Source organism: Glycine max, chromosome 7 (assembly GCF_000004515.6).
Source record: "Glycine max cultivar Williams 82 chromosome 7, Glycine_max_v4.0, whole genome shotgun sequence".
In the NCBI taxonomy this organism is placed as follows: domain Eukaryota; kingdom Viridiplantae; phylum Streptophyta; class Magnoliopsida; order Fabales; family Fabaceae; genus Glycine; species Glycine max.
Window position 1 is genome coordinate 1,752,998 of NC_038243.2, and position 25,746 is coordinate 1,778,743.

Consider the following 25,746-nt stretch of genomic DNA (forward strand, 5'->3'; position numbering starts at 1 on the left):
ATTGGTCAAGATAGAGTTAGCAAACTCTGATTTGCCATATTTATAATCTATCCAAAGCTTATACTTAGGCATGAGGAAGGTGTGTCCGTTGTCGTTATACCATGAAAGTCACAAAGTCTGTAACTCTTGTAATTCATAATGGTATGGCTAATGGTCTCTATTCTTGGTCCAATTTTTCAGACCATCATGTTCCATAATTCTTCAGTTTTTATGATTGTTAGTTTGCTTGAACTTTCTCTTGAAAACAATATAGTCAAATGGTGAACATGAAAGTCTTAATCTGAAAAACACCTAATTATCAAAGCCACACGTATGCTAAAATTTGAATGCCATCTTAGAAGAAAGTTGACGCCTAGAAAACAAAGAAAAATTGATCTGACGGCATTAATGTCGCATATGAAGTATGAACACCTGTCTGCCATATCTTGGAACTAAATTTTCTGGAAAATATGTTTTTGAACAAGAGTATCAATCGAATAAATTTTATTCTTATTCTTTTTATAAAATGATTTGAGTAAAGTGATGCATATGATCGAATTTATATGAAAACATAAAGTTTGCTATTTTTTTATGAAATTAAAAACAAACCAAAAATAAAAAAGGGGGTTCGAGTATGAAGTTAGAATCAAAGAACGAAGTAATTAAAATAAGCAAAACAACAAAGTGATTATGATAAAATTCTAGTCTATGCTATATTTTCAGCTTTAGTTTTTAGAATCAATAATTAATTCAAAAATGAGTTTAATGTTTATGCATTAAAATAGTTTTACATTATAATTCAAAGTATTTTAAAATAATTATTTTAAAAGCCAATAAACATATTACACATGATAAATTGTGATTGAATATCTGTAAAAAAAAAATTATGCCTAATCTATTTTTTCTTCAAAGATATATTTTTTCTCTCAAAAGAAATTGGTCATGGTTATTGTTGATGTCTAATAACACAAGGGTCGTCCAAACTTAAGGAAAGGGTCGTCCAACCCTCCTTCTAGAGTGGGTGTTCCCTTACAATCTTTGCCACGCGTCACCTTCTGATTCCTTCTTTGGAACACACATATGAATACCAATTTTGTTGGTTTGTACAAGGGCCGCATTTTGCACTTTTGACATGTTAGGCAACGAGGTTATATTTCTACCATTATTTTATCATTAATTATCAAGACTAATGCACAATTATAGATCTAATGTCCTAATTGGTTTTGTACTATCTTATTGATTGGACAAAGTGCCCTTTTGCACAACCAACAAAGTAATAATTTGATAATAAGCATAGCAGAATAAGTTTTTTTAAAAAAAACAAGATAATCAGGAGTGGATGGAATTACATTAGGTTAGATCCTTGACTTTGATAGATCTAAATCTAGTCTACTTCATAATTGTCAAACTCAAACTTGACATGTTTATATGTTAAAGCTAATTTTTAAGACCTGAATTGACGTAAAAACCTACTTAATTATGTTGTCTGATTAATATAAGACTTATAACTAAACCAATATAAATAGGCCTTTAAAAAACTGTTTTTAACTATTATAGATTTTAAAATCAGTTAGGCCGTAGACTCCTGACAAATCTCCATGTGTCACTCTTCATCAGTTTGTTCATAAATGTTACTCTAGGAATCAAATCATTGTATCAGTATATTTTTATTTTTTTTAATTAAAAATTTACTTTAGTAAAAAAAATGATAATAATTAAAAGAAAATATGTTATCTTTTAACCACGTATTAATTTTTAATTAAAAATATAAATAATGATATCTAAGACCGACATAACTGATTTATACATGAATTTTCGTCAATTTAGGTGTGCAAATATTTCTTACAAGCACCTCCATCTTGAATAACCCAAATCGAGGGGGTTAAGACCATTTTCATTTTGTCCCCCTCTCTATTGTTTCATTATCAAATGGATAGATAAATGAAATGAACATGATACATATTTAATGGAGAGCATAATTTATTTTTCAAAATCATAAATATTAAAAATTAATAAATATTTAAATAGATATTAAGCATTTAATTATTAAAAGTATATTTTTATTATTATTTAAAAAATGTTCCAAACGAGCTAGTTTGTATTTGATAATAAAAATAAAATTCAAGCAAAATAGGATATCTACTTTTAAAAGTATAAAAATATTTTATTCAGTCTCGAATATAAACAAAAAATAATAATTTATGTTGATTAAGTAATTTTATTAACACTATTTAATTTTATTAATCTTGATTTAAAAAATCTTAAACGGACTTTTATTAGCAAATGAAAATAAAATCTTAAGTAATAAGACGATGTAAGAATAGTCTCATTGAATATAATATGATAAAGTTAATTAAGATTTATTTTATATTTTAGATTATCATACATGATTATTTTTTTTACTTATATTTGAAATTGAAAAAGGTGTAAACTTTGTAACGGCTAAGGAAGCAGTATGAAAGTACGAAGTTTGGGGGTAGGACAGTGGCAGTGTACCACACCACTCATCTATTTTGTATTTGTTTTTAATCTAAATTCCCTTGGTCTACTAAAATAGATCTATATGTAATTTATTTCGCCTTTGTTCCTACCAGTTTCACAAGTTTGATTAATTTTTATTTGGTTGTCATTAACTATACGTAATACGTAATTGATTAATTACAACAGCAAATAAATATTCAATTCTGATTTCTGAGATCAATGACAGAATTATGTTGGCCAGATTCTTGTGTTCTTTGAGTAAAGTAAAGACTAGATAGAAATTGCAATCATTCACGCACTATCTAGTCTTCGCTGAATATATATACGATTCAAGAAAAATTAACATTAGTAATGTCTAAGTGGGCGCGACTGCGTAGGAATTTGTGCAAATTCCCTTCAAAAACTAACTTTGCATTATTAAATTCCACGGTTTATGTGTTCATTAGTTTCTTAAAGATTAGGGACTGACCCTCAAACTTTTACGCTCTACAAGTAAATGAAATACCAAATATATTATATTTTCTTCTTAAAATTAATGCCGCTATAATGACTATCTTACAATATCTATTTTTTTTTTTAAGTTTTTTCATGTCCTATCAAAATATACGTTTCAATTATTGAATTGTCTAGCAAAAACCAAGATGACTAAATTTTTCCACAAAAGATTTTAATAAAAAAATTGCATCCTCAAATTAGGTTATGTTTTTGGATAAATTTATCCATGAACACTTGTGCGTAACTTAAATTTAGTTTATAAAAAAATATTTATTTTATTTTTTATGAGTGTTTTATGGGAAAAAAAATTCAAATAGGACTTTAGTGAAGTGATGCATTTTTTTTAGGCACGACAACGGGACGGGTTGGGGCTGGATTTTGTTTACCCCATCCCCGCTCCCAAAACCGACGTGGGTGTATATTTACACCCATCCCCGTCCCCGACGGGGTTGGGTTTTGCCCGCCTCGTTGTCGACATTTTTATAAAATTTTATTAAAAAATATAATTTTTTATAAAATAAAAAATATAATTTTAAATAAAACATAAAATTCAATCTAACACTAACATAAAATTCAATTTAATAATTTCATATTTCAATGTGTTATATATATTAATTATTAGCGGGACGGGTATTGAGAATCTCATCCCCAACTCTGAACCCGAATTTGATTATCGGGGAAAATTCAATCCCGACTTCGATCAACTCGGATTTTTGGGCGGGCCCCACAGATTCAGATCCCATTGTCATGCCTAATTTTTTTGGTACATATAATAATTATCTTTTACAGGAAAAAAAACAATTTTACTTAAGCCTAATAGGATTACTATGATCAACACAGTTTTATCTTAAATATTTAAAGCACTTGCATGCTCAAAGTTTGAGCTTGAGACAACTTATTAAGCTGAAATATTTTTGTACCAATTAACTCATGTGATTATGATTGAAGTAATGCACTTTAAAAAATAAAATAAATTATAATCATTGATTAGTAATTAACATTTAAGATTATAGTACAGTTATATATATATATATATATATATATATATATATATATAATGAATTATAAAATTGTTAAATTATCAACCGTTAACTCATATTTTAATCAACAATTATTACTATTTTCATTTTTTTAAGTGTCTAGGGTATTTTATGACCAAAAGTCAAAGACTAATTAGTCAAAAATACTAATATTTATTGAAGATGATCTCTTTTAATAAATATTTTTTTATAATACAAATCTAATAATCATATCCTTAACTACATATTTAAAAGTATGATTATTGTCAATTATGTGACACGACATTGATAATATCTTTATTCTTTAAAATATAATTTCCTCCCAATAAATAAGTCAAATTCTTGAAAAATAAGAAAGTAAGATCAAATCTATGTGTCCGTATGTAAAAATAAAAAATAAAAAAATTCTATCGGATGGTAGCCTAATTAAGTATGTATATGCATGTCAGTTAAATACACTATCATGAGTGAATCAAATCTTCCACAACAAACAAAGGGCTTGCAAGAGGTATGCATGTTCAAAGAATGTGCCACTACATAAAGGAACATTCCAAATTAGAGATAGGCATGCATCTAGTTTCTATGTTCACATTAGTAAAACACATGAAATTATTTACTTTGTGTTTAAACAATGGTTAGCTTCCTTTAAGTTGTGGCGTTTGGCATCACATGAACAAGGTGGTCCATCACCTAAAAAGTAGAAAAATAAAAATAAGCAAATAAATACAGCTTATCCCTGATCATTATACTAACCATACATATAAAAATATTCCCCATTAGTCTAAAAGCAAGTTTAATATTGAAAGTCTAACAAATAGAAAGGATGTAGTAAATTTATGTAGGGATGCATACCGACAGTAGTAACCATATAAACAAGGTTAAGCAAAGCAAACAACTTACACTTATATGAAAAGACTTTATTATTACCTGGGGAAGGGGGGGGATATATGTTATGTACGTATGTAGTCTCAAATCATTGGCTTTCTCATCCAAATGGATATAAACTAATTAAGAAATAAGAATATCATGTTGTTTGGATATTAACTATATATTGAGGAAATTAAACACGACTATATAATCATCGAGTACATTTAAAATAAATGGACTACATTATTTAAAACTTGATTAATAGATTAACCCATACAGGAAAAACACAAATTATAATCATCGAGTATATTTAAAATATATGCACTAAATTAATTAAAATTTGCTTAATAGATTAACCCATACTGCCTGATTTAATGAGGGGAAAATTAACTAAGTTTGGTTCTATTACTTGTCTACTCAAGAATCATGACTAGCCGATGGAGGCTTTTATGCTTAGATTTATTTCCTGATTGTTTGAGAAAATAAGCACACCATTATTTATATTTCTTCTTTTTATTTTTTTTCTCTCTCATTCAAATCAGTATAAGAAAAGTATCCATTAAGATTGGTTCAGTACTAAAAGGTTTAGACCGTGTGCATTAAATCATAGATTTAAATCTCATTATAATATATATATATATATATATATATATATATATATATATATATATATATATATATATATATATTTAAGAAATGCATAATGCTAAATCCTCCTGCAAGTCTTCCTATTATCTTTTATGGTTAGTATTGAATAAAAAGTAAAAACGTTTAATTCAAAACTTACTCTAAAAGGTAGTAAAAGGATGAAGTAGGAAGATTTAAAATTATTCTTAAGGAATCTGTCAACGATTAAGGTGGACTTATTTATCGGATTCACAAAGGCACAACAGTGAAAATTATCTCTTATTAGAAAGTAAATACAAGGAGATAAGATCTATATAGGAAGTCATTTGAAACATTATTCTATTAGATGTTAGATTAAAGTATTTAACGCTTGAGCGAAACAAAATCATTAAGGACAATATATAATACTATAATTATTTAAAATGTCCCGGGACACAATTGTTATCAATGTTTTTTTTTATCAACTAAGCTAATTGTTTATTCTTATTTCTTATATATAACAATATAATTATTTAAAATGTCTAAAATATAAATGTTATTACTAAATGTGATTCTAAAGTTCCAGCATTTGAAAAATTATTCTTTAACATTGTTGTTTTTATTATTATTATTTTATGGTTTACTGATTGCATTAAATCTATTTTGTTTAGTCTTACTTCAATTAATGTGCCCTGTCTTTATTCTCTTCTTTCCAAGACTTATTTGACTGCTCGCAAATCTCCTTTAATCACAAACAGAAATATAGTTGCCGAAAGCCATTGATGCACACCTCTCGAAAGCTACATTCCAAAATAATAAGAGATAGGTATCTATTTCCTTTGTTTTGGTCACATTAGACATTAGTATAAAACGCAAGAATTGCTTACATTGTTATTAATGAAAGGTTGGGTTTACAAGCTTTTTCTTGTTGCGCATGGCATCACATAGCAAGGTGGTCCATCACCTAAAAATTAATACAAAACAGTGCTAAATCATTAATACTCTAAGCATAGATCAATGAGAATAACATAAAGTTGGTGTGGTCGTCTCATCCCATCTCTTAGGTATTTTTACCAATAATTATCTCTACTGTTATTCCTTTTTTTTCCTTTCTCAAAATCAGATAATAACCAACTCAATGGTCGATGTTGCACTTCAATAAGCAGATTATAAACAAAACAATAATTTTATACTACTTAAGAGTAGGTTTATTTGAAAAAAAAAATCTATATTTTTTATAAATAATTACGAAAAAGTATCATATTATTTCCATTCTTTAAATATTTAAATAAATGAAACCAAAAATAAGAATAAGATGAGATTTTCTTTTACATAATATTATGAAAATATGAAATAAATAAAAAAATCGAAATAGGTCTTAAGTTTCATGATTTTTCTGAAGATTACATTTTGAATTAGAATAGTTAGAATAATATCTTTTGTCACATGACTTGGTTGGAATGATGGATCAAATCCATCTTTTTAGAAGAAGAAAAAGCGTGAGGCATTTTAGTCATAGACATCATTACCTTCTTCTTCGTATTAATATTATTGAAGTTCTTTATAGATGGTCGAACTATGGTTTGATTTCAAGTAGAGATGCATTTCTATTGTTCTAACGTTCTTTAACTTATACATATATACGTAATTAATATCAACCGTATAGGCAGTAAAATTGACAAAATGGATTGAGACGGGTTGAACTAGACTTGAAAAATATTAGTCCAAATAAAATTGGGGTGGCCCAATGAACCCATCCGATTAGGATCAATTCAAGAAACATAGATTTAAATTCAATTAAATCTATTTTGATTTGATATTTTTTACTTTTTTAAAATTTGTATAAATTTATACTTAAAAAAAAATAAAGTGGACCAACATGGTCAGCCCAACGAGCCACCAGAACTGATTATACTTCAAAAATAAGATTCCACTTAGTCTATTTTTCACGTTTGCCATATGAATTACTGAACCATTCATTTTGTCAATTCTAATAGGCAATGTCCAAGCCCATGTTATTGGATCAATTCCTTTTTTAAGTTGTTTGTTAGTACTTATTGTATTTCAAGACATAATTAATATTTTCTTCGATCCTTTATAGAATAAAAAATACTCAGAGTAAAATAATCTAAATAGTGATAATATTTATTGATATTACACATGATTTAAGAAATATTAATGAATGTGGCTTATATGAAGAATGAACAAATATTTCATAAATAGATTTACGATAAATTAAGAATATAAAAAAATTAATAATTAGTACACTTAAAAATGGGTTCATGTTTTTATAATAAAAAAAAATATTGACTCATTTGTTTTCTATATATAAACCCGATGGAGTATTTGTTTACTTGGAATCAAGTCTTGTGTGGTGGAATGAGCTTATGACACGTACACTATGTTTTGAATGGTTCAAAAGAAAAGGAAGGGTTAAGAGTTGAATGACAAGTATTGACAACTAGCTAAAATAATTAATCTCTTCCTTATTTCAAAGCATCAACAAAAAGTGAAGGAAAGAAAAGAATGTGAAGATATCACATGAAAATATGATCCGTTCTAACTTCTAACATGGAGATAAGAGGAAAGGAAAGAAGTTTTTTTCGTGTAAAGAGATGAAATTGTCTATGATTACACTTTTTTTTAAATATGTCCATTCCATAGTTACTTTGTTATTGCTTGTTGAGTCACTCTGCCCACTGAAGCTTGTAGGCATTTGTGTCACTGCACTATGTAGTAAAGATAATTTCTGCGTAGAAGACATAAAATACATAATAAGTAGTAATTTTTTTAGAAAAAATGTATGTTTTCTATTGTAAAGGGAAAATATAAAAAATCTTCTTCATAAAAAAAATATTCCTGTAAATATATATTTTACTCAAAGTTAATTATCACATTAATCCATCATAAAAAAACGTGTTTTTAATTTTGTTTTCTTTCACTTCTTATGCAATCAAATGAGAGGGGGAAGAAGTTTATCTTCCAATATTTTTTATACTTTAATTTTTTTTAATCTTTATCATATCATTTTTAATTTGTTTTAATCCTCACCGTAAGACCTAATTATAAAACTTAGAATAATATATAAGAGATTAAAAATAATATATATAAAGACAAAAAAAATATTTTTAAGTATAAGAACTAAAAGTGAAAGTTATTATAATTATAGGAACAAATAAATAATTAACAATTTCTTTAAATTTAATTATTTTTATTTTCTTTCCTATCCAACAACTTAAAAAATTATCTTTTTTTATTTTTTATTTTGTTTTCAACCACTTATTTTCCTTCACTATATCCTTTAAACCAAACAAGCCACTAATCTGTGATGTTTCAATTCTATAAACCAACTCAACACATATAGCATTTAATTTGCAAAGAGAAGGACTATTAAAAAATTAGACATTTTTGCAAAAACAAGTAATAAAAAAACTATATACCAAAGTAGAGTAGTTTTAAAACTATTTACTTTGGTATATAGTTTTTTTATTACTTATTTTGTAAAAAAAAAGTTAAAAAAAATTAAATATTATGCTGGATCAAATTTGACAAAATTTATTCATAGAGAAAGAAAAAAAAGAATCTTGTACTAAAAACTAAAAAGTTAACTAACCCATTAATTCTGTCCAAAAAAACTAACCCATTAATCCATCATAAAATTAAAACTAGCTACTTTCCTTAATAAATATTTAGATTTTTTTTTAAAAAAAAAACAATTACTACTATTTGGAGTTTTGGACGTAAGAAAAAAACATGACAGTACTGTGCCCCGGTTGGTGAGAAGCAAGAAAAAGGCATATCTGAAGCGAAAAAGAGGACCTGCAGAGTGATGGGATTGCGGCGGCTGTTGGAGTTTTGTCACCGTTTCCGTTCTATTACTGCCTCTGGATTTGGCCACAGTCATGGGTGGACTTGTGTGGCAGAGCCCGAGACCCATCTAAGGTTATGGCTTACGTTGCTCATTTCTTGAAGCTCATCCTGTTCGTTTCTCTCTTCTCTGTTTCTTCTTTTCACTGGCCTCCTCCATTCTATTTCTGGCCCCTCTTTGCCTTTGGCCAGTTCCTAAACTTCAGCTCATCTCTTTAACTCATTCCCTGCTTGTTTTCTTTTCTGGGTATGCTGGATCTTATACTGGCCTCTGTCAAGTTGGTTCCTTTGTTGAAAAGGAACACTTTTTTTTTTAAAAAAAAACTGTGTTGCTTGTTGAATAATACTATAAGGAATGTTTTACTTTTGTGATCTTTGTTGGCTATTAGGAAAAGGAGTTTGTTATGTACTTTGAATTAAAGTTGGAAAAATGCTTTTGGGAATATCAATGCATGTTTACAATTCCAAGACATCTAATGAAGAAAGAAGAAATTGTTGCTTTAAGAGTTAAAGTTAGTACTTTTGAACTTCTCCAACTGCAATCCAAGCATACACATGGTGATTAATTTCATACTTTTGAAGTTTTGGTAGTCTCCCACTTTGCAGTGGTGAGTTTACTTTGGTGGTGAGACAAAGACTTGAGCTTGCTTGTTGTTGTGACTGTTGCGAGGGAGGCATTTGGAACTGATCCTATATATATATATATTCAATCAATGATTGTGGTCGGTTACTTGAACTTAATAATGCGAGACATCATTTATATTATTGCTGCGTCTACCTAAACTGAAATGTGCTAATCAGATTATACAGCTTCTGTATTAAGCTACGGTCATTATGTTTGTTTATGAAATAAATGCCTCAAGTTAGCTAAGCAAATTGGTACAATGGATTAAGTTCTTAACGTAAGTGGGATAAAAATGGATTGAAGATATATCATGTCGTGGTATGGAGTTGGGAGTTGACTATAGCTTAAAAGCTACAGGAATTAAACAGATTCTGTGGATGAGCCTATCTTAATTGCAGAGGGGATGTTTTCATTGCCAAGCCTCACCAAAGACAGTGGAAAACACAAAAACTTGTGTGATTATAAATTAAAATTTTTAAAATAAAAGGTCATGTTTTACAAATTGTGTATCCCAATATTTGACATTGATAGTTTTTTGCGTACAATGGTCATTGAGGCTAAAACCTATGACTTCATGCAATAATAGTGAGAGGAATGCCATTTTTTTTAGGAAACACTTTCTGAATTTTCCAGCCTGTTTCCTCCGTCATTTTTATTTTAAAAAGCTTTGAATGTGGCCAGATATTCTCGTGTGCCTTGCTTTTAATTAGGGTATTGTTACTTGACTGTTTTGCTTTGATGTTTGTCAATGCATAATGGTATTATTCGCTAATAACAGGGTTTATCAGCTACTTGGTGAGGCTGGCACATACTACGGTGTACGCTTTGGAAAAACTATTCCCTGGGTAACTGAATTCCCTTTTGGTGTCATCAAAGATCCTCAGTACGTTGGCAGCATTATGAGTCTTCTTGCATGCTTCTTGTGGGTTCCTTTTCAATACATTCTCCTTTGGGTATTAGGATATGTGTTTATGATGCATGTGGAATCAAAGGAAGATCCATCTACTCGTGCCAAACCACTCCATTGATTGAATTTCCGTAGATTAGAAAGAACTTGAGGATTTAGCAGCACCTGAGGTGCCAAATTCTTTGTATGTTGCTGTTTCTTTCCTCTGCTCTGGAATGATCATCTCTATTTATATGTTCTGATTCCAGCAAATTATTTCTAATGAACTGCGAACTTATTTCTGTTTCTCATGACGTGTGTATTTCAAACATGTCAAAGCCATAGCTGATTAATTTAATGAATGCAATGTCTCACCTTTGATAATGATTCACCTTTTTTTTTTTCTCTTGTTTTGTATGTGGATCAAAGAATATATGGATTTACCTTTTCTTTGTGTCTTGCTCTGTTTTCTCAACCCTTATTTTTACAATGTTTTCACTTTCATTCCCGTCTTCTCATTCAGAACATGAACTGAGCTATAAATTTGTAGATATACATTTGTCTTTATTAATTAAAAATAGACAGTTAATATATCACTTAACCAGAGGTTCAGAACACTTTCCCGTTTCCCTCTTCCACTATACTAAAGCTGGAGACAAATTGAATGTTTGAACCGCGTTTTTTACAGCCTCAACATCAATATCTATCAACTTTCCTGTCTTGGATGATATTATAATGCATTTCTTCTCTTTAGCCTGCGGAACAAACTTGTTTCCCTTCTCTTCAGAGCAAAATAGTGCAATACTGCACGATAAGAGCAACAGTTTTATCATTGAACTGATGATAGTATGTTGCGTGATTCTTTAAAGAAACGTTCCATGCTCAACTTTAGACATTTTTTTTCCCATACGTAGCTAAATAAAGGCACCCTTAGGAAATCATTATAACTTAATTGAATGATAAAGTTACCAAGGTTTCTGGCGTGCATTTGCAAGCTGAACAGCAGCTGTATTTGTAGCTATCACTCCAGCTGAGTCATTAATAAGAGCAGCCAGCTGAAGTATACAACCAAAGAATGAAATCCAATTAGTATTGTGTGAAGATTCTAAAGCTCATTGCTTTGTCCCTTAGTTTTGTCTTTTCTCTTTCTGTTTCCCTTTATTTTCATCATCTTATTTGATAGAGTCTGGGAACTCATTCTTTTTAACATATTATAACACATTATATCATTGATTAAAATTTATTGAAAATTGAAAAAAAGTTAATAAACTCATTAAATAAAAAATAAAACCCACATAAATTTATAATTTTCATTAAATTTTAATCAATGATAATGTGTGTTAACATAAAAGTGTTACTAGCATTTCTCTTTGATGATTTATTCATTCAATATTTCACAGTTTAATGTTGACATTTTTTGCATGTAATTTTTCTTTATATGTTTGGTGCTTGCAAAATAACTGGAAGATACTTGAGTACCTGTCCAGGGGTGGTGATGAAGACAACAAAGGCATCTTCTGAAAATATTTCCTCCACATTTTCCCTTTCTTTTTCATGCGGAATGACAAAAAGTGGCGTAACATCCCTGTCACTCAAAATATTGTCCGTAACATTCATACCAAGCAATGATAGAAGACGGGGAAAAAATGATAGAAGAGAACTTACTTATTGAACATCATTAAGAATGATATGATACTAGCACTTTACTAGCTGTCATTAAGTCTTATACGTTAAGAAACAATAAGTAAAAGTTCAAAAGACAGAGGTAGACTCTTTATGACATTAAAGAATATTTCTCCGGTGCGTATGGATAAAAAAATTTAATTGAGGAAATAAGTTATCAGATAATTTAAATTTCTGTTATTTAAAATTTATTGTTTGTATTTTTATAAAGAATTTAAATTTTTGAAATTTTTAAGCAGAATTTTAATCAATTAACAATGTAGAATTTCAATTTTCTTTTGTGAGAAATTGAAATTCTCTTTTTGATACAAGAATCTTTTAAAACATTTGTGTATTTTCTTGATAACCTTCATTCTCTCCCTTCTAAGATCTCGTTCTTGAACTCGCGACTATTTTCTCCCGCAAATGATCCTCTTCTTCAAGAAACACCGTCTGAGCTGGTGTGCGCGTAGGAGAACACGTAAAACTGCACCCGCCAGTCAGGTAGTAGCAGTCGTTGCTACCCATCATGCGGCGGAGGTGCTCGTCCGCACAAACGGCCTTAGATGCCTTAATATTGTGGTTAGGTGTAGTGGTGTATGCCACCGTATCCCGGTTCTCCTATGACTTCTCATGACGCATCATTATTCTTCTCTTTAGAAGCACACCAACTATATATTTTCTTTTCTTTACATTCATTTTTTTTTCACCCTCATAATTTTAATTTTTTTATCAAACATAAAATTTTGAAAATAAAAAAATTTCAATTGAAGCATTTGAAATTCTTAGAATTTAAAATATCTCACAAATTTTTTTTATCCAAACAATACGAGTTTCATTGAGCAACATTGCATACCTTATAGCGTCTGCAATTTCAGCCCACACTTCAATGGGTAGCAAGCTATCAGGATCACCCCTAGACTGCATGGAGGCCTTTGAATCTGATTTTATGCCGTGAATTACAACATATTTTCCTTTTTTTGCCCCTGCTTTTTCGTATTTTGCCTCCACAACCTCCTTCAGCTTCCTTGAGATTGAGACCCTAAGTGGTGGCACTGGTTGTCTTGGAACTTCTCGAAATGGTCTTCCTAGCCAGTCAACCATCTGATGATACCTAGTCCAGCAAACTCATTGCAAAATTTTCAGTTACATGCCCGAAAAGTACATTTCAGTTAATTTTTTTTTTACTTTTAAGTCTAACCGAGGGCATGAAAATCTACCTAAGTTTAAGATAATTGTGTAATACTATATAAACTCACATATTATATCCTCCATCTGAGAGATTTAGACTATCGGGTACGAAAGTATCGGACAGAAGTAATCCGGCTCCTGCGGCATTCACATTTGGATAGATATAGCTAACTCTATCTCTGGCAGTTGTCATAAACAAAAATGCTGCATGGCCAAGGCCTGCCAATTTGGTGCTTAAGACCATGTCATAGTACCTATTCTGTAAGCACAATGCAGCAATGCATCAGTATTTATACCCATGCCACAGAGCTTCAAATATTAGTGTAAGTTAAGAATACTGATGGAGCAAACGAGTTCTTATAGGAGTTCTTTATATAGCAACTACAACCTAAGTTACTTCACCGTTAAAAATACAATTTTTCAAATCAAAATGGGAGTTCTTGTGTAAACAGAGAGATTAAATGAGACTCACTAAAAGTTAAGAATTTAAGGCAGGTTCTCGTGTAATCAGAGAGATTAACAAGAGATTCACTAAAAAAGAGTTAAGAACTTAAATAAAATTCTTGCAATAGAGATGCTCTTAGGAAGTAGCAAGCCATATGCAGGGGAATTGTTAGATTTGGTTGCAACATTGTACAGCCAAGTCCCAGCAGGTGCAAATTTCATTAGAATTCCATCAAGATAGTATGCCACGTCAGGGAAGCCACTCTAAAGTCTAAATCCTGTAAGATGTCAATAGAATTTTCACAATTGCGTGACAGAAATCAGTAGTCACTGCTTCTGCTGTATGATCAAGTGACGTGCTTCATTGTTTTGCAGTATGAATCAACCATCATTAAGACCCCACGTTAAGCTGTCCCACAGTTCCTTAGATAAAACATCAAAAGTTGTTTGACACAAAATATTTAGAGAATATATACGGTGGCCAACCTTTAGAACTCCAACCATATCAGTATACTCCGCAGGTTCTGGAAACTCATCATCAGGATCATAAGCATTAGCCCACCTCACATTCTTATTCAACTCATAGGTCTGCTTCCCCCTCTCGGACGCCACCACATCAATCTGAACACCAGGGTACCTATCCTTGATCAACTGAATAGCTGGAAAGAACAAGAGGTTCTCATAAACACCACCAGATATCACACAGCAGCATCTCCTCACATCCCCTCTCACTTTCAATGCCAAGGATGCTATCTCCACAGCATATCCAGAAGGGAACTTCAAGAATCCATAAGGGTTGTCAGGGTCATCCGGTGGCCTAGGATCCTCCTCCTGCTTCCCATCTGCAAACAAGGAACCATACTCCATCTCAGGATCCTCCCCATCATCAAAAGGGTCTAACCAAGGGTTCTTCTTCTTTGCATTGCAATTGGCCTCAACACTATTTCCTCTTCTGCTGGAACAATGGAATGGATAGTCCAATGAACCCAACAGTGAAACATGACCTGAAGGAATGGAAAGTGGATTTCTGAGGAGAGGTGAGAAAGTTTTCGGACTTGGAAGTAGATAATAAGTTGCAGCCATTGAGCTTTTCAATGTTGCTTCTCTTTTGCCTTGCTTGCTTGTACTCAACTTACAAGTTTGTTCTTGGATTAGAAGTTAGAAGTCGTTTGAATGTGTGGAAAAGCGCTGGATAAGTGGGTCCCATCTACTCCCTTATTGTTATCATCAATCTTCTTCTTCTTCTCTCAAACGACGACACCAATGGTTGTCGTTTTAAGGTAAACAAAATTACAAAAACGGCGGCAGAGGATGACATTGTCCCATCTCACTCCCACCACAGTGGAATTAAGAGCCCGACAAAAATGTCCTGTTGTCGATAATTTCTCTTTCATTCGTGTCACTCCCTGATTGGTGAACCACAAACTTTCCTCTCTCTCTCTCTCGCTCACACGCTCCTTTTGATTCGTTGCTTTCACCACCAACTTACCGTCAGAATTTTCCATTCACATCATCCCAACAAAAAGAATTAAATTCTCCACACATTTACTTTCTCACTCTTTTCTTTTCTCCGCAACTTGCTCAGCACTATACACTCCCATTTCAGCTTCCATGACTGAACCACACAAACGTAGCAATCTAAAGCTTCAACTTCAACCCTTTTCAGCAAGAGAGAGTTCTTAGTAAGAATTAGCTGGAAAAAAGCATATTCTCACTCCTTCTAGGGTTTTGTTTTGCATTGAAATTGAAATCCCACTATTCAAAATCCCCGACCTTCTCTCTAGAAAAAGAAATAGTTTTTTTTTGTGTGTGTGTGGGAAGGGTTTAAATTTTGAATTTGGAATTCGGCATTGACCTGAGCTAAGAGTGAGTTTGAGAAGAAGGTTCTAGAGTGCAGGGTTTGCAATGTCGGGCCCACCCAGAGTTCGATCCATGAACGTGGCCGTCGCCGATGCCGACGCGCGCCCGGTGCTCGTCCCCGCCGGCAACAAGGTCCGACCCGTCGTCGAAGGACGGAAGCCGGTGAAGAAATCGTCGACGGAGACGGAGAAAAAGCCGGTGGCGCATTCGCCGCAATGCGTCTCCGTTCCGGCGGTGGCGATTTCGCGGCAGCAGGAGCACCACCAGGCAGTGCTGAAAAGCATGTCGTCGATGAACGCCTCGTTCTCCTCCGACACGTCATCGACGGATTCCTCCACTCACAGCAGCGGCGCGTCGTCGAGCGGGAAGGTGACGCGTCGGGTTAGTGTGGCGTTGAGGAAGAAGCAGGTTGGTCCTAAGACGGAGAAGGCGAGTTGTGACAATGTGGCTGGTTCTGATGATGCTGATTTGAGTGATAGCTTGGAGGGCAAGAAAAGATGTGCTTGGGTTACACCAAATACAGGTATCTTTGTTCCTTATTTGTTTGATTTGTTCTTAGTTGTGATATTGATACTATTGGTTTTGAGGTGTCAGTGTGAATTTGGAAACAACTGAGATGGATTGGTGTTTGTGTTTACTATGTCATGTTTGCTGCTTTTTCCCCTTTGTATGGGTAGGGAGAGTGAAGACAATGATTGTAGAAAAGCTGCAGTGTAGAAAATGAGAGATTTCAGGATAGGCAAGCAAGCACATTGTTCATGAGAATTTTTCTGGTGCTTAAGCTTAGTAAGCCTCCTAGTCATTTGGCAGTTTAGTGAGTTAACTAGTCATTTGAGTAAGAAACAATTTAGAATTTTGTCCCTTGTATAGCATATATTAGACACCGAGTATGACAGTTTGCATGTCGAGATATAATCTTGATTTTGACAGGTTGAAAGCTTGATATAGTAATAGGTTTTGTTCCATGTCTTCGTGAAATGCATTTTTAGGATGTTTAGAAACAGTGTAATTATTAATTACCAACTATTAGTATGATCTCTTAATTGGTAATGTGCATGTTCTGCTGTTCATAGCCAATCAAACATTATGAAAGGTGCTCTAAAAGCACCTTCTATCATGTATCTCTTTCTTTATATAAAGCAAATGATAATTTTATCATTAAAATGTGCTAATTGGACTTCTCATGAATCATGATCTTATCCTACTAAGTTTGGCTCTTACACTGGGAGATTTTATATTTTATTTTTTAACAAGGGATAAACTCGTGTTGTTTGCCATCAAATTTTCAAACACAATTACAGCCATTATGTAACAGTACACTTCTTTATCTGTAAAACTATGAGTACTGTTGTAAACGCATGAACAATTTCATGTTTGCACACAGTTGGCCATGTGAATGATAATGTGTGGCACGGCTAGCCATAGTGATAAAAAGTTAAAGGTTGCAATTTATGAGAATTTGAGGTTGGTGTTGACATGCTGGACAAGGGTTGCAGTACTTCGCCTTCTTGTATAACTCAGGTTAAGGATGCTCAACATTTTGTGCATCTACCTTGCCAGATTCATCTCGCATAAAGGAAGCATAGACACTTAAAAGTAGTAGCCATGTCCGTGTCTTTCCCTTGAACACTTCAAGGCAACTTCGGATACTTTTAGATCCTAGCTGCATTTTTACAATTTTTGTTACATGTTTTTTTATACCAATACAAATGAGAATACCACGCTAAATGATTCACTATATTGTATTATGTCTACAGTAATGTATTCTCACCTTTAAAACATCAATTATCTCTTTTGATTTATGATTTGTGTTTTATATTAATAGTAACTTAGTACTATTTTCATGTATTATAACTTTATCATTTCCAATAATTTTTTAAATATGTCATATCATATCATATCTCCATGTATGTGTCCTGTTGTGATAGTGCTTTCTAGTTTCTAGGTGTAGGGAAATCAATCATTTGGCAGTTAGTCTAGTACTCTAGTTAGCTCAGCTCATGATGCTACCAGATTATCTCCCAAAATTCTGGTCGCCCCCTAATGCATTCTTTCAATGTCTCATCAATTACATGCAATGCAAACTATAAAGCACAAACACTCCATTTTGGTGCTATGCTATGTATGCATGTCAGACATGTGACTATTACGGATACGTGCATGACACATCTGACACTCATCTCCAAGTGTCCAATTTAAAATTATTCTATTCAGTTCAGATCCAGCATGGACACATTCTTTAAAAAAAAAAAGTTGTATTTGTACATATATAGTTCTACCATGAAAAGTTTGTTTAGGAAATTTATTGAAAATGTAAATCTTGAATATGAATTATGAGGCTAATATATAGAAAGATCAAATCTAGTGACAATGTGAAAGGCAAGAAGAAGAGTTAATCTTTGATTCATGTATGGATGATTGAGATTGTTTTACTTAAAAATAATCTTGACCATCCATTTATGAATGTATGGTGAAAGATTAATTAATACTTTCTCTCATTTAGAGCATGCTCTCACCTAATATACTACCCATGTGTGTGCCATGCTCGTTTCCTACAATTCTTAGGGTTTGGCATATCCCATGTCACGTGATGTTAGTGTCAGTTTTGTGCTTTATTGCATGTAAGGGTTTTCCTTGCTCTACCTTTATCCCTTTAAAGTTTTGGGATTTACTCCCTTGTCCTTACCACAAAGGCCAGAGGTGGTGGACATGTGTTTAAATTATTTATTTTGTTGCACTGGAGTAGTTAGTTAATATTGCTCTTTTGTCCTGTCATTTTGGTAGAAGTTGGTTAATGTAATCTAGTGCCTGTTAGCATCTAGTGCATTATCTGGTCGCCCCCTTTAAAGTTGGGTTAATTTTCATTCATTCTTCAACTTCGGCCACCGAGGTGAATTTCCACATATAAAAACTTTCTTTCTATGAAATGGCTAGACATTATCTAGTGCTTTAAAATTTCACAGAGTGCATATGCTTTGGTTTTCTTAATCGAAATTTCAATATCTGTAACAGCCTAGAATGGGAGGATAAATAGAATGATAATCTTTGGAGCTTGACTTTTTAACAAGGAAAAAAATGCTATATTAACATTATAATTGCAAATTTATTTTATATTCTTTTTTTCTAACTTGTTCTCTTTCATTTAGAGCCATGTTATATTGCTTTTCATGACGAAGAATGGGGAGTTCCTGTTCATGATGACAGGTACGTGGGTTTTTGGTGAGGGCACTGTCTTCTGTTTTGTTTTCAGCTTCTAGGTCGAAACTGTCTCAATGCTGAAATTTGGTTTTTGTGTAGGAAACTGTTTGAGTTGCTCAGCTTCTCTGGAGCCTTGGCTGAACTCACATGGCCTACTATTCTTAGCAAAAGGCAGTTATTTCGGTACTGATATATTGTTCTGTGAAATATATTTTCTGGATTTAATTATGTTATTGGCATATTACACACACACATCAGAAAAGGTTGCCCATTGAATAATTGGCTCATTATATTTCCTTCCGTGTGCTTCATTTGGTTTTTTATTGACTCAGAAGATCTTTGGTGTAGAGTATGCACTAGAAATGTTTGGGATTTAGCTTTGGATTGACTATTTTAACGTATTCATGAACACAGGGAAGTCTTTTTGGATTTTGATCCAAGTGCTGTTTCTAGAATGAATGAGAAAAAGATAGCTGCACCAGGAAGTCCTGCCAACTCATTGCTATCCGAACTCAGGTTGCGATCCATAATTGAAAATGCACGTCAGATGTGTAAGGTAAACCACTCTGATATTCTATTTTTCTATTCTTGTGTGTAAAACCTGCAATTGCAATTTAGTTTCTTTGTAATTTTTTTCTGAATCAAAAGGCTCTTGCTGAAGTGAATCAACCCATACACTTACCTTACTTTTCAAACTTTTCTGCTACCTACCTTGGAAAATATTAAGAAAAACAAAATAAACCTGCTTCTTGACCCACACATAGGCTAATATTATAAAAAGAAGACTTGGGAAAAGGAAAGAAAAATTCTCAATTCAACTTGTTTTAAGGGATGGTATCATCTTGATTTTTTCTTAGCTTATAACTGTCAAACAGTGAGGGTATTTTGTCTTTTTTATTTTTTTCTCCATTTCAATGCAGGTAATTGAAGAGTTTGGGTCCTTTGACACATTTATTTGGAATTTTGTGAACCATAAGCCTATAGTCAGCCAGTTCAGGTACCCACGTCAGGTACCTGTCAAATCTCCAAAGGCAGAATTCATAAGTAAAGACCTCGTAAGGAGAGGATTCAGGAGTGTCGGTCCAACAGTCATCTATACTTTCATGCAAGTGGCTGGCCTAACAAATGACCATATTATCAGTTGCTTCAGATTCAAGGAGTGTACCTCCAATGCAGAAGCAATGGGCAAAGAGAGCTCCCTCAACTCCAAGGTCAAAGAGAAAGCAAACGAGGAACCAACCTCGGTGGGTCTGTTGCTGTCTGTGAACAAATTGAGCTTCACCTCTAAGTAGCACTATGATGGTTTTGGTTAAAATGGTCATATGGCTGAGCTGGTAGTTGTAAGGGGGGATGAGTAGATTGTGGAGTGTACAAAATCGATACAGGTGTGAATGAAATAGCCTGAAGGCAGTTGTAATTGAAAAGCAAAATGACCTTGGCAATTCTTCAAGTTCTCGTGTATTAAAAAAGATATACTAATTAGCCATAGTTGCAACTTGCAATTCGTCTACCTTTTCCTCTATTTTATTTTGTGGTCATGAACAGAATCCTTTAGGTCTTTTATTCACTTTGGCACTTTGCTTTCTAAGTCTTTGCCGTCTTACCGTCAACTATGTCCGCCAATTCCTACTTGATCAGTGGTCATTAAGGTACGGTGCTGGACTTTTTTGAACTAATGGTTGAACACTTCAGTATTGTGGTACCAATTACTTTCTATTCGCTACCTAATTTCTTGAAATCTAAGTTCATGAGAAGTTCAAGACATTTAGCCTAGGCCAAGTGGATTTGTTGAAAATGAGCAAAAAATGAATTGTCGAAGTGCTATTAGGCTGAGTAACCGCCAATAGTAAATGTGTTGTCTTGTTGGAAAGAAATATTCTGTTAGAGACTTTGTTGCAATCTTCATCACGGATGCGAGAGTGCTAGAAACACTGAATCTTTTTTTTTTTTCAGGTCTACAAAACACTGAATCTTGAAAGATTGAACTAGCATTCACTAGGAAGTCTCAAAATCACATTTGAATTCCTTTTAACCCAAAATAATTATTTTCCATGTTTTAAAATCCTCAACAGGGTCAGCCTAAAAAATGTGTGGTTTTTGCTTGGTAGACTGTTGTCTTACGGTTAAATTAAGATTTGTGCAACACTGTAGAGAAACTCAAAATTGTGTTAGATTGACGAGGATTTGCTTTCAATAAACAACCATTCTCAATCGTATGACGTTCCTGGATTAAAAAAAAAATTGTATTTCAATTTACCTTCCATAAAAAAATGAACACAATGCCTTATAGGAATTATATCATCAATTGACACGGCTATAAAACTAAATCAATTTTACAATTTCAAATTCAATTATTACGTATCACTACTCAAAATATCAATCATTGAATCGAAAACTCTAATCATGCGGACCCCCTTTTTTCATTTTTCCATGTTTTGAGTTACATTCCATCACTTATAATACTTGATCAATGTATAATATAATTTCTGAAATGAAATTCTAAAACTAGGACTAGATATAGAGTTGGCTTGCCAGAGAGAGTAGTGAGAGAAGAAAAGGGAGAAATTAAATTGCCGTAGAGATGCACTTTATGAAAGATCTTTCCGAGAATGTGTGCTACAACCTACTATGAAATTTAATTTGAGGTATCCTAGATATATTAGCCAAAAAAGACTTGCTAAATCTTTACCATCATGATGAGGCAGAGGGTGGTGCAGAGCTTGATTTTCTGTTGTTTAATCAGCTCAACATGTCATCCTTAGTGGAACTTTATTTCCACTTTAAAGGATCAAATATGTCCCAGCCTTCCATGTTGTATTTACATAGAGAGACCCCTTGCTCTAAAGAATGATCTCTATTTTATGGAATACTTAAACAATTGACACTAAATTAGCAACACTTCACCAAAATTCCATTTAATTATTGTGCAACAATCTTCCTGAGATGGCAGCAACAAGTGCTGCTCTAAAATTAGGATCCGTGGTCAAAGAAGTAGCCATCTGTTCCACCAAAACCTGAGGTACTTTAGGTGAATCTCCTTTAGGCTTTGTGCTCTTGGAATCGTTGCTTCCCTGAGATTTTGTCAAGTCAAGGGTAACAAGTGTTGGTGTTGAAGTGCTGAGAGATGCGGTACAGGGCACTGAACCAAGGGTCACACTACGGCCAGAACCTGATGTTGCTTCCATCTGGGAAGAAAACTGAGGATGATTGTGCTCCCCTTCATAAGTAGCAACCAGAACAGATTGATCATCCACACTTCTTTGCACCTGAATAACCAAACCAAAAACAAAACAAACTTAGCTTGAGATCCATTTCCCTACTAACATGTGAGTAACCAAACCAAACCATTTCCTAGTTACTAGTTAGCACTTGGTTGATTATATATATTTACCTTCTTTTTGACAGGGCAGCTAGGAGCAAAAGAGCACTTGAAATATGCTCTAGGACAAGGGTTATCTCTGGTCACCTTTTGCCCATATTTCCTCCATTGGTATCCATCTTTAACAATCTGAAACCACACACAATGAAAAATCTGTCAAACACTTACCCCTATATAGTCTATGCCATGTCCAAGAACCAAAGATTGAGTACTAGTAAAGAGACTTACAAGGCTAGTATCAGATGCTTCAGTCCTGACATAAACTCTTGAAATTTTTGCTTTGATGATTTCTTCCCTTGGTTTCTTGCAAGATTCTTCATCAGTAGAACTGCTCTCTGAGTTTCCATTGTTAGTTCCCATCAAATTACTATTGTTGTTGCTGCTTTCAGACTTTCTTTTCTTTGATGTTGGGCTGACCTCCTTTTCACCATTTTTCCTCATGCATTCCATCAAATGGTTTCTCAAAGTGTTGTAGTTCTCACACACCACTGAGAGCATTTCGGCCAACTTCTTGTTTTCTGCAGTCACCCGCTTCAGTTCCTCCTCCAAGTCACTAGTAGACTGAAATGCCACCAACAATAGCATCCATATATTAGGACCCTTTATCTTCATATGTTTTTAGCCAAAAAAAACCCATATACTTCTGTTTTCATTTCATGTTTATATTTTCTTCTCTCACTTTTAATTTATATGATTGTCACTTAATTTGTTTTGAATTTAGTTTTTATTTTCAAAGATTCGTACAGAAAATAGTTATCTGTTTTGTACAAATCTTTGAAAATAAAACCAGAAAAACAAAAACAAAGTGAAAATTTTGTAATTTAAAAATTGAAACAACATAAGTAAACATGCCCTTGAATTAATTGTTCTACAATCTGATAAATGATAAAGAAGAAGAAGAAGAAGAAACTAATTAATATAACTTGTTGCTCAACTAACCTCTTCTTCCACGTTAAACTTGGTCATTCCCAAAGAGAAAAGCTCGCTTTCTACCTCCTTCTGAAATCAACACACGACAATGAATGAATAACTCCCATATCAAACTATATATGTTCTGAATGAAAGCATTTCCCGTAAGAGCTTCAGGGAGTGCTCGCAAGAAGAATGATATAATATTATTCGATCTTTATTTCTATACTTACGGGAACTTCTTCATGAACTCTGCGGGGATTAATGTTGAGATCCAAGGAAGTGTTAATCCATGATGAACAATCCATGGCTTCCAATAAAATTCAAGCAAGTAGAAAATTAAAAGCTGTTGCTCAGATCTAAACCAGCCAACCCACTTAGTATGTTGCAATTGGAGATAAGACCCGAAAGTTTCAGAAAATCAAAGGGAGATAAGAGCATATATATAGAGGTAGCTGGTAGCGGAGCCAGCACTAGAGGAACTCAAGTTGAGCAAGGAAACTCAGTGGAAAGAGACACTTCCCACTTGTTTAATTAAATATCTGGCATGCACGACCATTACATTAACCATGAAGCTGTTCCTGTTCTTTTGTTTTATTTAGTTGTTGCTTGTTTGTTTTTATTTTTAATACATAGTCATGAGTACTAGATAGAGCCTAGAGATAAGTGTTGTTTTTTTAAATGATAATAGGTGGGACAGGAATATGACCAGGGTGAACAAGATTACCTCCTTTGCATATATCTTAGACAAAAAGTGTTTTAAATCGATGTTTGGGTAATCTCACTCCCAAGGGAAATGAGCAATTTAACAAAATATTTATATGAATAACTTCATTAATTTGTAATAATATGAAAATAAAAATAGCTTCTCTGGAGTGGCGAGAAGGCATGTGTCGTCTTCCTTTCTTATCTTCATTCTTTTAAATTACTTTTATAAATACACAACACAATACAAAAGTAGTGGGGGTGCTCTGTATGTGGCCCCTTCTTTCTTTGTTTTCACGTTAACTATTTCAAACATTTTCCACGTTGCATGTATTCCTATTTTCTAAGAGCAAACTTGGGTTGTTTACTTTCTATCTTCTACGCGTAACGCACACACACTTTTGCCACAATATATTTGTGGTCATATATAGACATTTTCTTTCGGTGCCGGACCTATATTATAGTAAGGCTGTGTAAGTGCAGTTTCACGTTCAAAAAAATCATAAGATTTTACTTTAATATGAAAACCTGCACAGGTTAACTATTATTAATCATCTGCTCTCAATTAGTTTTGATCAACATATTTTTCATCAACAATGTTAGAATTTTGACCAACATCTACAATTATTATAAAATAAATAATCTTATTCAGTATCATTTTTTTTTCAAGATGTTTTTACTATTAATTATTATAAATTTCTACAATGTTTTATAACTTTCAACAACTTATATCTTTTAAAATAAGTTATATCTAACTACATACTAATATATAAATAACTTCCAAATTCAGACACGAAGTATTTTTTTTCATTATTATTAATTATGATTTCTCGAAGAAGAAAAAGACACTAACGTCTATCCTGTTAAATTTATGAATTTACTTACTATATTCTCTCTCTTCTCACTGCAAATGTACTGTATTTAATTTTCACTTTTGGATTTACTAAAAGAAAGAAAAATAAAAAATAATAATCCTTACAATTAAAAAAATGTAAACTTATAATATTTTTTTTATTTATAAGACACAATTATCTAGAGAAATTAAATGATTGGACAAAAGTGACTAATATATTAAAGTTAAGATTAAATAATTTAAATAGTATCTAAATTCGATCTTCAGGGAAAATAATTCTTGAACAATGTTTACTCATCTATTTGTCAAACATCGAATTAGTCGAATTTATTTCTCCTCAACCGAAAGATTTAGTCAAAAGGAATTATCTAATTCAACAAAATTAAGGAAAGTGATTAATTTAGTTGATAGTAATAATTTTTTTCTAAATTTATATATATTTTAAAAACTACTCAGGTTATCAATACTCTTCTTCTTTTTTATGAACTATTCTCTCTTCTAATTAATTGCTTATCAATACAATTAATTATAATTATTTTAGTCTAAAAACAATTAATGTAAACTTAGACAAATAGACAATAAGGATTAGTTCTTATAAAAGGAAAGCAAGTATTATTTTTAATTTGGATGTTATAAATAGAAATGAAATGAGTATTATTAATGTTAATTAATCAAATCTTAATTGATATGTTGGTCAAAATTAATTCAGAGTGAATAATT

General features: G+C 32.5%; 4 protein-coding genes across 4 annotated transcripts; 2 read left to right on the forward strand and 2 right to left on the reverse strand.

The window, feature by feature from the left end:
• The first annotated feature begins 9,265 nt into the window (after positions 1-9,265).
• LOC100527804 (uncharacterized) lies at positions 9,266-11,283 on the forward strand. Its single transcript, NM_001250738.2, is given in 2 exon segments — positions 9,266-9,389; positions 10,718-11,283. Coding segments are annotated over 2 exon segments (363 nt in total). The 5' UTR covers positions 9,266-9,276; the 3' UTR covers positions 10,968-11,283.
• A 55-nt stretch (positions 11,284-11,338) lies between these two features.
• On the reverse strand, positions 11,339-15,315 carry LOC100803710 (photosynthetic NDH subunit of subcomplex B 1, chloroplastic). The gene is made up of 6 exons (XM_003530211.5): positions 14,609-15,315; positions 13,747-13,937; positions 13,344-13,601; positions 12,305-12,410; positions 11,795-11,880; positions 11,339-11,629 (listed from the first exon to the last, which is right to left on the reverse strand). Exons 1-6 carry the CDS (start codon positions 15,203-15,205, stop codon positions 11,464-11,466), a joined length of 1,404 nt encoding a protein of 467 aa, XP_003530259.1. The 5' UTR covers positions 15,206-15,315; the 3' UTR covers positions 11,339-11,463.
• A 280-nt stretch (positions 15,316-15,595) lies between these two features.
• On the forward strand, positions 15,596-20,630 carry LOC100805836 (probable GMP synthase [glutamine-hydrolyzing]). Its single transcript, XM_003530215.5, has 5 exons — positions 15,596-16,505; positions 19,129-19,186; positions 19,280-19,363; positions 19,595-19,736; positions 20,101-20,630. Exons 1-5 carry the CDS (start codon positions 16,028-16,030, stop codon positions 20,470-20,472), a joined length of 1,134 nt encoding a protein of 377 aa, XP_003530263.1. The 5' UTR covers positions 15,596-16,027; the 3' UTR covers positions 20,473-20,630.
• Positions 20,631-21,741: 1,111 nt separating this feature from the next.
• On the reverse strand, positions 21,742-24,032 carry LOC100807966 (probable WRKY transcription factor 40). Its single transcript, XM_003530217.5, has 5 exons — positions 23,702-24,032; positions 23,499-23,558; positions 22,788-23,120; positions 22,572-22,688; positions 21,742-22,446 (listed from the first exon to the last, which is right to left on the reverse strand). The coding sequence occupies exons 1-5, from the start codon at positions 23,774-23,776 to the stop codon at positions 22,096-22,098; spliced, it is 936 nt and encodes a 311-aa protein (XP_003530265.1). The 5' UTR covers positions 23,777-24,032; the 3' UTR covers positions 21,742-22,095.
• Positions 24,033-25,746: the final 1,714 nt, after the last annotated feature.